Below are 9,114 nucleotides of genomic sequence, written 5' to 3' on the forward strand. Positions count from 1 at the left end.
AACTTTTCATTTATATATACAATGTACATATGGAATGTCTTCCCACAATATTTTTTGCAATGGTGTTTCGCCAGCTCTTGAAATTGATGGTACAGTGATGGAGTATTGGCTACAACACGGCTGTTGAATACTATTATTTATAAGAAAGCAAAATGAAATCATTTTAGAGCTTTAGAAATACTGTTTGGATTTTTAAAAAATCAAATCTTCAAACTTTTAAACAATTACATGGTATACTAGAGTCTTGTCTTTATACTTAATATTTTTTTGTACTAAAATTGTGATATGAGAGAGTGAATTGTTTATAATATAACACAATATAATGATATATGATATCATATATGATACATAATGATATGAATATGAAGTATTTTCATATTACAAAAATAATTTTGAAGGAGAGCACAGATTCATAGTCCCTACTGCTTAATTTGTTGAAATACTGTTTGGATTTTTAAAAAATCAAATCTTCAAACTTTGAAACAATTACATGGTAATACTAGAGTCTTGCCTTTATACTTAATATTTTTTTGTACTAAAATTGTGATATGAGAGAGTGAATTGTTTATAATATAACACAATATAATGATATATGATATCATATATGATACATAATGATATGAATATGAAGTATTTTCATATTACAAAAATAATTTTGAAGGAGAGCACAGATTCATAGTCCCTACTGCTTAATTTGTTTCAGTGGATATGAAATTGGCCATGTAACAGTAAATTGTTCAATTAATAATACATTAAATTTATATAGGCTAGTGCACTACAATGCAAGGCAATCTTAAATCCTTTTTTTTTTTTTAAATCGCATCCTTAAACAATTGAAATCCACGAGCAAATGTCCATTACTATAATTTAAAAGTTTAAAAAAATAGGTTTTAATCAATTCGTCATCATTTACCTATCCTGCCAAAATATAATGCCGGGTCACTGCCACTAGTAGGTGTGGAGTCATGATTTCATAGTGCAACCGCATTCAGCACCCACGAGGAAGCTGGGCGCACATTGATGATATCATCACAGTAATGCTGACGCTGCTACAGTAGAGCGTGTGGCTCACCCAAAGTATTATCAGTATCCTAAACGTTTTTCCAAAATGAGCACAATGTTTGCAGATACGATCCTGATTGTGTTTATATCTATTTGCACAGCATTATTAGCGGAAGGTATGTACACGCTAAGCTACCTTGAAATTGAGTTTTGCATGTCAGAAATCAGTAAGCGAATGCCTAGGAAAATGTCCGAAGCTCAGCAAATACAGGACAAACGCACTAGCTCTTGTAGTGCTGGATAACAGTTCGCCCTGCTCTGTTTCTACAGGAATAACATGGGTTCTGGTGTACCGCACAGACAAGTACAAGAGACTAAAGGCCGAGGTTGAAAAACAAAGTAAAAAACGTAAGTTATTTGAACGAGGCATGTTTGTCCTTTGCATGGATTTAATACATGTGACCAATGATTAAAATTCTGTAACATGTTTCAGTGGAGAAAAAGAAAGAGACGATTACAGAATCAGCTGGGCGTCAACAGAAGAAAAAAATAGGTGAGATCATTAAAATGATTTTTGTTTATGATTATTTATGTAGATCATGATGATGATTATTACTATTAACAAATAGTAAAATAATAATTATTACAGACAATTAGTAAAAAAATGTTTTTGTTTCTGTTATTATTAACAATTAGTAAAAATGTAATCGTTATTGTGCAATATAAATGGAGCATTACTGTAAACTATAATGTTGTATTCAACAGAGAGACAAGAAGAGAAACTCAAGAACAATAACAGAGACCTGTCTATGGTATTCTAATATTTTCTATTGCAGTTCTCAAATTTATATAACATAATTATTTTATGTTATTTCTTATTCATTCTCATAGTTAATGTGGTGAGCTGTCTAACAAGTTACACTTTGTTTTGAAATTGTGTTAAAGATATTTTAATTGCAGGTCCGGATGAAATCGATGTTTGCCATTGGCTTTTGCTTCACTGCTTTGATGGGCATGTTCAATTCCATGTATGTTGACCCATTCAGTGCATTATCACAGAGGCGCTTTGTTATAAATGTTCAATAATATCGTAGGTTAATAGTGGTATGATTTGCTAAAGTTACCTGAAATCACTACTTCACTTTTTTTTTTCCATTTCAGCTTTGATGGTCGTGTTGTGGCCAAACTTCCATTTGTCCCGTTGTCATATATCCAAGGCCTCTCACACCGCAACCTCCTTGGTGAAGATTACACTGACTGTTCCTTCATCTTCCTCTACATCCTGTGCACCATGTCAATTCGACAGGTAATGTTTATCTATTTTTTTCATATATATTATTTCTTCCATATTTTTGTGAGTGAATGGAGCATGATCCAAGTTGTAATAATGTAATGGCTGTTTTGAGGGAAGAGTTTTCCGGCAGTTTTCCTATTGTGTAAGATCATCCTGGCTGCTGTGATCTTAATAATGGTAAATGCATTTTTTGCTATGTATGTTGGATACCACTGATTTATCTCCAAGAAGGCATAGTTGTGGTTCCACAGGTAAATTAAAGCCCAGCCACGCTTCAAGTAATCTCAGAATTTTACGCCAGAATGGCTTAACTAAAGAACTTTCCCAGATCATATGTACATAAATGCCCTCTTCCTTACATTTCCAGCATAGATTATTTCCAGCTATCCCCATCCTGTAAAGTATATATGGTGTATAATAATATCTATGTACTGTTTTGTGATGAATTAATTTCCACCTAGCTTCCCTTATGTTCTTACCCACATTAAATATGATATCCAGCCAGTCATTATCATGAATATTAATCCCTAAATCCTTCTGCCATATTGTTTTCAGGTTATTGCAAGTATCTGCAGTTACACTTGGCATTCATTTGTAACACAGAAGCAGTCTGAGCTTCGCGTACTAACTTAAGATAGGCATACACAGGGTTATCACTTTGAATTTGTTCTTGACACAGTGTCTGATCTGCAGATACTTCCAAAAATTATACATCCTCACATCCAGTAATCCAAGGCCCCCCTTGTCCCTTGGGGAAATCAATTTACTCATTTTAATCCAGGGTCTTATTCCTTCCCATAGAAAATTCTTGATAATTTGATCATATCTTTTAAAGATAAGGGTCTAGAATGTTCACAGGTATCATCATGGATATTTAATTGAACTGTGGAGCAATAACCATTTTGACAACATTCACTTTACCCCACAGAGAAAGTTTCAGCTGTTCCTATTTGTCCACATTTTTTATCTTTTATTTTTTTACTGCAGTGGGTCATAATTCAACATTATTTTGTCCTCCAAATTTTGAGTTAGTTTAACCCCAAGGTACTTCATACCCTTTGGAATCCATTTAAAGCCAAATTGGGTCACTGTATGGGAATGACACGTTCTAGATATTGGCATAGCATCAGATTTCTCACATTACTGGCTGCTGACCTTCCCTTGATGAAGCCCACTTGGTCCATATGAATTACAGCCTACTTGGTAGAACCTTCTCCAACCGTGAAGCCAAAATTTTTTGCCAACACCTTACAGACCACATTAATAAGGTTTACTGGTCTAAAATGAGCAGAATCAGTTAAATCCCTATCCTTTTTAGGTATCAGTGTTATCAATGCTTCCATGAAAGTACTAGGTAACACTTCCGCTTCAAACGCCTCTGTATAGACTTCTGTTAAAATTGGGGCCAATATGTCAACATGGCTTTGACACTGTTCATTCATGTAATACATGCATGCCCTAACCTTTGCCACTGAATGCTTGTGTTCTTTCAGAATATCCAGAAGATGTTGGGTCTCGCCCCCTCCCGTGCCGCCACCAAACAGGCCGGAGGGTTTTTAGGACCTCCTCCACAAGCTGCCAAGTTTTCATGAACATTTGTAGACAGTGAGATACCTACATAAAAAGATCAGACACTCAGCTGAACATTGTGTAAACAGCTCTCAATGTGAAAGATTGATAGTCAGGTTGTGCAGCTACCGATACCTGATGGTGACCACAGAAGTCATGTGCATTGTGTCTTTTTTGTTTGTTTATTGTTGTTGTTTTTTAATCGGGTAAATTTATCATTTATATGTAGTCACATTTCTAACAGAAAACGTTCCTTGAGGAAAGATAGTTTTGAATGTAAATTCAATCTGAAGCATTTCTGTAAACTTTTATGTTGCTCAAAAGGCTGCAATGATTCTTTGTTGTAACTATTATAATTTTATGATTACCTACAAGCAATATTAATTAATACAACGTTCATATTTAGAATTTGAGAGAATAGTTTGACCCGTGGATTCTTAGAATGTTTATCTCTCTCTTTTTTTATTGTCTGTAAAAGTTTTATTTAAGTTAAATAAAGAATTTTGTTTAGACCTTAAACCTTTGTGCATTTGTTCCTCTGTAGTTTTTATTATGATTATTATTTCACTATTTCATGTTCAAATTGCATTTGCACTGGATTAAAAAAATGATTAGGAAAGCAGTTTTACAGTTCTTCTTTAAAAAAAAAAAAAAAAGTAAAATGGTTTGCATAAGGCGTAGACCAGAGTCATTGTTTTGCAATTCAGAGTAAAGTTTAACTTTTAGCCTTCTGCAATTGTCCCCCACAGGATACACTTTTTGTAATATAGCCACAGATGGTTAATCTACCAGTAATAATGTCTGGATGGTTGCTTGTTTAGGTAAGTATGCAAAGAGCATACATTTTACATATGCTATAGAATTGACGTTCAACATTTCATTGTCGAATTTAGTAGTGCAGAACACAAAGAAATGTGCTGACGAGTACATAACTAGTGAGAGGGAGAGACACAGAAGAACAGCTGTGTGCTACAGGAACAAAAAAGCTGAGAAGACATGTCCTCCTTGTAATAAAGCTTTTTATGTCCCAGTTACCGAATTTAGTAGTGCAGAACACAAAGAAATGTGCTGACGAGTACATAACTAGTGAGAGAGGGAGAGACACAGAAGAACAGCTGTGTGCTACAGGAACAAAAAAGCTGAGAAGACATGTCCTTGTAATAAAGCTTTTTATGTCCCAGTTAAATTCTCTTTCAAGCTGGAAAGAGCTGACATTGTTGCAATACACTCTCGTATATTGTTTGTATTGTCTTAGGTTCGGAGTGTCCTTTACAGTTCATGGCAATATAACAAGACTAGAATCATGCACATCAAACGAAAGATGAATATCTGGATGCGTTGCGCAATTCTTGCCTTCTGTTGCTTTCTGGAACTTTGGCCAAAAAAATGTGTTGAAACCATAAAAATGTGGTTTAAAGGCGGTGCTTAAGGTAACTCACAAATCATTCACACCCACCCTTTATGTAATCAATTCATGGAATGCCTTGAGCAACCACATGCTTTAAATTCGAAAAAAATGTGGAGGCGTCCGCCTTTCGCTCCACGACCATAGAAGGCGAACGATCTACTTTTGTGCAGTAAACAACTTATGTTGAAAAGGTAAGGAACATGCATTTAAATGACTGTTTAGTGCATCGCAATGCATTTCTGTTAACATTCTGTTGGCGTTGTACAATTAATGCATAAACTTGGATCAGTCAGTGCTGCATTCTTATTAGTGAATGTTCACGCAATCGGAAGCGTTCTTGTTTCAATGACCTGTAATGAGGCGTTTCCCTGTTGTGGCAGTGACGAGGATTAGCCAAAGTGTACTGTGCACAACAAACTAGTTATTATTCGACGTCTGTGCATGCTTAAAACATTAACGTTGCACGCTCTGCATAAGCATTGCACGCATGTCGATTAATACCGACACTACTGGAAACAAAAATATATCGCTAATAAGCACTGACATTGACCGAGCATTTTTACGTGGTTCCCGGCCAGACCAGAATGGCTCAGCAACCGCTTCTGTCGCTGCCCGAGTTTCAGAACGTTTCCACCGGTGCTTTGGTGGTGAAGGAGCCGCTGAATTTCTGGGGAGGAGCGAGAGTGAAGCCGAAGGACACAAAGAACTCTGAACCAGTATATGAACCTGCAACTGGTATGATTTTTAAAACTGTAATAAATTGTTTTGAATTCAATTGATCAGAGTGCTCCGTTTTTATGTTGTTGTTGTTATTTTTTTAAATCTGAAACTAAATTGTGTAAGTGTAGTTAGTATAGTTAGAATGTGCCACTTTAATTACAGTGCTTGTAAAGGTATTGATTTTTCTCAAACATTCTTGTTAGGGTTTGTTCTAAACCTTTAACCATAATGATTACCCCCTTGCAATTATTTCAACCTGAACCACTAAACTAAACTCCATTTAATCTTTTCTGTTAAACCTTTCCATCCTTTAAAAAAAAAATAAATAAATAAATAAATAAAAAAAAATAAAATAAGGTTAGCTTTTAAAAGTTTTCAAATCTCTCAAGTCATTATTTGTCAGGGTGTAAAACTGTTGAGTATTTTTGCTTAAATATGACACTTAGGTATTATTTTGGGGAATTTGTTTTTACTCAAGTGTCATTTAAATGACACAAAAGAATGCACCTTTTTTGTTGTTATTTAACCTACAGAGTTGACAATATAGCAGTAGAGTGCAGCAATATGGTTCTGGAAGTAAAAATGCAATTAAAAAAATCTATAAAGAAAAGGAATTAAACAACACCATGTCAGACTTTTTATGATATATGAGGCTGAGATATACTTATGTATTAGTCGATGTGATCTACTTTTAAAGCTGCAGTCTGTAAGTTTTGCCTCTTTGTCGCCATCTTTTTCGCCATGCAATTGCAGTTACTTGCGGAATTATCTAGTTTACTATTTTGTTATATGTTTACGTGCATCCTGTCACTGTAAACTGTCTGTCAATCATCTTGTCACAGTTAATGTCCTCATATACACACTCCGCATTTCATACAGTACTCAGTTCGTCCTACTGAATTGAAGAGAAAAGGCAGTAGCCCCTCACTGCAGAGAGATTGAGGTCTCTGCAGAGCAAAAGTGGGCGTTTCTGAATTTGTGGGTGTTTTCAAACTGCAGGGTGTTTCTCAATCATGCAATCAAAATGATACCCCACCCCTACACCTACCGTCACTATGACGTCAGCCAATCAGGAAACATGGTCTAAAAACGCCCGATCTGGTAACTCCCATTACTTTTTACTCATTACTCCTGCAGAGACCTATACTTGACTGCAGAACACAAGATCCAGGGGGCGTGGTTGGATCCACATCTAGGAGGTGGAGATTGGTAGGTTTAGGGGTGGAGATGGGTGGGTTTAGGGATCTGGGGGTGGAGACGGGTAGGTTTAGGTATATGTAAGGTAGGAGGAGTTGGCCCCCTGGATCTTGTGTTCTGTAGTGAGGACCATCTCAGAAAAGGAACACATTGATCTGCCAGTCGAAGGCCATTTAATTGCTATTTATGTTGCTGTTGTGCTGTTGCATCTTTATAAAAGTTCACAATGTGCATTGGCTGTGCATTGAGTTATTGATTTACTATAATTACCCTGCAGTCTGTTGCCTCACACCTCAGTAGTCAATTATAGGAACAATACTTTGAAACCGGTATGTTAATTCTAAATCTGAAAATCCTTAACTATTTTAATTTAATGTAGGAACTTAACAAAAAGATGTGCTCACAAACAGCCCTTCCTTCCTGTAACATGTTCAATGCATGTACTCCACTCAGTGTTCTGTTCCCAGGTCGTGTGCTGTGTGATATGATTCCCTGCGGAGAGGAGGAGGTAGATGAGGCCATAAAAAGTGCTCATTCTGCATACCTAAAATGGAGCAAATTATCAGGAATGGAGAGGGCCCGGATCATGCTGGAGGCTGCCAGAATTATTAGAGTAAGTGCATGTAATGCTTCTAAAGATTATCCAATGAACATGGTAGTCAATAGTGCAACAGTCCGGAAGGAAAAATCCGATTCATTTATTACATAGGGGAATTGCTTTTTAATGATAACTTGTACAGTTTTAAAACAGACGTACTGTACACTCCAAGCTTGTTGATCGATGGTATATACTGAACTTATATTTTAAATAATGTTCAACAACAAAATTGCTGGTGCAAAACTACATCACTTATGATTCTGCAGGGAAATGATGTTGTGATGTTGATTATTAGTTGTATGATTCTACCAATTAGCAAACTTCTCTTCTTGCATGCAGGAGCGCAGAGATGAAATTGCGAGCGCAGAAGTGGCCAACAATGGCAAATCCATCACTGAGGCTCAGGTGGATATTGACGTTGCTTGGCAGTGTATTGAGTACTATGCTGGCATTGCCCCCACTTTGTCAGGTAGGCTTGGATACTGGTTAATCAACTCGACAAGGTGGCTGGTCTAAAAAAAAATAGCAAAAAATGTAAATATTTATACATCATATCTAAGAATGGTCCTTATATACTCAGGCCAGCATATACAGCTTCCAGGAGGTTCTTTTGCCTATACCAGAAGGGAGCCACTTGGAGTGTGTGTTGGCATTGGAGCTTGGAACTACCCATTCCAGATAGCTGCCTGGAAGTCAGCCCCAGCTATGGCCTGTGGTATGAGAAGATTGCTCTATGTATCTGTAATTTGTGGCTGGATTTTGGTGCTCCATCCTTTTCTTGTTCCCCCCCCCCTTGTCCGTTTCTCTCTCTTATGGAAACATCTTCTCCTCTTAGGAAATGCCATGGTGTTTAAACCATCTCCCATGACCCCAGTGACAGCAGTCATGTTGGCAGAGATCTACAAAGAGGCTGGTGTCCCAGATGGACTCTTTAATGTGGTACAAGGAGGAGCCGAGACTGGAGGACTTCTGTGTCACCATCCCATGGTGGCCAAAGTGTCCTTCACTGGCAGTGTTCCCACTGGAAAGAAGGTATAGCATGAAAACAAAATAAACCAAAGAAAATTAGTAGCATTAGTGCAAGGTAATGTTAGCTGTAAAGATAAACATTTTGAACCCTCATCATCATTCAGTATTCAACAGTAATGCAGTAGTTCTCAACCTTTTTGGCCTAAAGGCTGTTGTCCAAAACAATTTTCAAAGCCTCAACCCATATACGCTAAGATTTTTCCAGTATTTCTGCTATAATTCTGTTTATTGAATTTTTATTTGATTTTGTGTTTTTTAGCATTTAGTTTAGATTATAGTTAGATAAAAAAAAAAAAA

At 36.5% G+C, this 9,114-nt stretch overlaps 2 protein-coding genes across 3 annotated transcripts; both read left to right on the top strand.

The window, feature by feature from the left end:
• The first annotated feature begins 972 nt into the window (after positions 1 to 972).
• On the top strand, positions 973 to 4,303 carry tmco1 (transmembrane and coiled-coil domains 1). Its single transcript, XM_016559778.1, has 7 exons — positions 973 to 1,178; positions 1,333 to 1,410; positions 1,496 to 1,555; positions 1,768 to 1,814; positions 1,963 to 2,030; positions 2,164 to 2,308; positions 3,790 to 4,303. Exons 1-7 carry the CDS (start codon positions 1,109 to 1,111, stop codon positions 3,886 to 3,888), a joined length of 567 nt encoding a protein of 188 aa, XP_016415264.1. The 5' UTR covers positions 973 to 1,108; the 3' UTR covers positions 3,889 to 4,303.
• A 1,028-nt stretch (positions 4,304 to 5,331) lies between these two features.
• Positions 5,332 to 8,853, top strand: LOC107745793 (aldehyde dehydrogenase family 9 member A1-A). 2 transcript variants are annotated; one of them, XM_016559776.1, is made up of 6 exons: positions 5,332 to 5,464; positions 5,857 to 6,008; positions 7,658 to 7,803; positions 8,128 to 8,257; positions 8,369 to 8,503; positions 8,624 to 8,853. In XM_016559776.1, the coding sequence occupies exons 1-6, from the start codon at positions 5,454 to 5,456 to the stop codon at positions 8,824 to 8,826; spliced, it is 777 nt and encodes a 258-aa protein (XP_016415262.1). In that variant the 5' UTR covers positions 5,332 to 5,453; the 3' UTR covers positions 8,827 to 8,853. The 2 variants fall into 2 exon arrangements, with proteins under 2 accessions (XP_016415262.1, XP_016415263.1); XM_016559777.1 differs by having other exon boundaries at positions 5,333 to 5,464; positions 5,852 to 6,008.
• Positions 8,854 to 9,114: the final 261 nt, after the last annotated feature.

This window comes from Sinocyclocheilus rhinocerous, unplaced genomic scaffold, assembly GCF_001515625.1.
Source record: "Sinocyclocheilus rhinocerous isolate Xijiao unplaced genomic scaffold, SAMN03320098_v1.1 scaffold558, whole genome shotgun sequence".
Classification (NCBI taxonomy): domain Eukaryota; kingdom Metazoa; phylum Chordata; class Actinopteri; order Cypriniformes; family Cyprinidae; genus Sinocyclocheilus; species Sinocyclocheilus rhinocerous.

Bases quoted from the DNA above. Each gene is read 5' to 3' on its own strand.
- tmco1 (XM_016559778.1), top strand. From the start codon at position 1,109: ATGAGCACAATGTTTGCAGATACGATCCTGATTGTGTTTATATCTATT. The intron at 1,411-1,495 runs GTAAGTTATTTG...AACATGTTTCAG, and splicing joins TGAAAAACAAAGTAAAAAAC to TGGAGAAAAAGAAAGAGACG. The intron at 2,031-2,163 runs GTATGTTGACCC...TTTCCATTTCAG, and splicing joins ATGGGCATGTTCAATTCCAT to CTTTGATGGTCGTGTTGTGG.
- LOC107745793 (XM_016559776.1), top strand. The intron at 7,804-8,127 runs GTAAGTGCATGT...TCTTGCATGCAG, and splicing joins AGGCTGCCAGAATTATTAGA to GAGCGCAGAGATGAAATTGC. The intron at 8,504-8,623 runs GTATGAGAAGAT...TTCTCCTCTTAG, and splicing joins AGCCCCAGCTATGGCCTGTG to GAAATGCCATGGTGTTTAAA.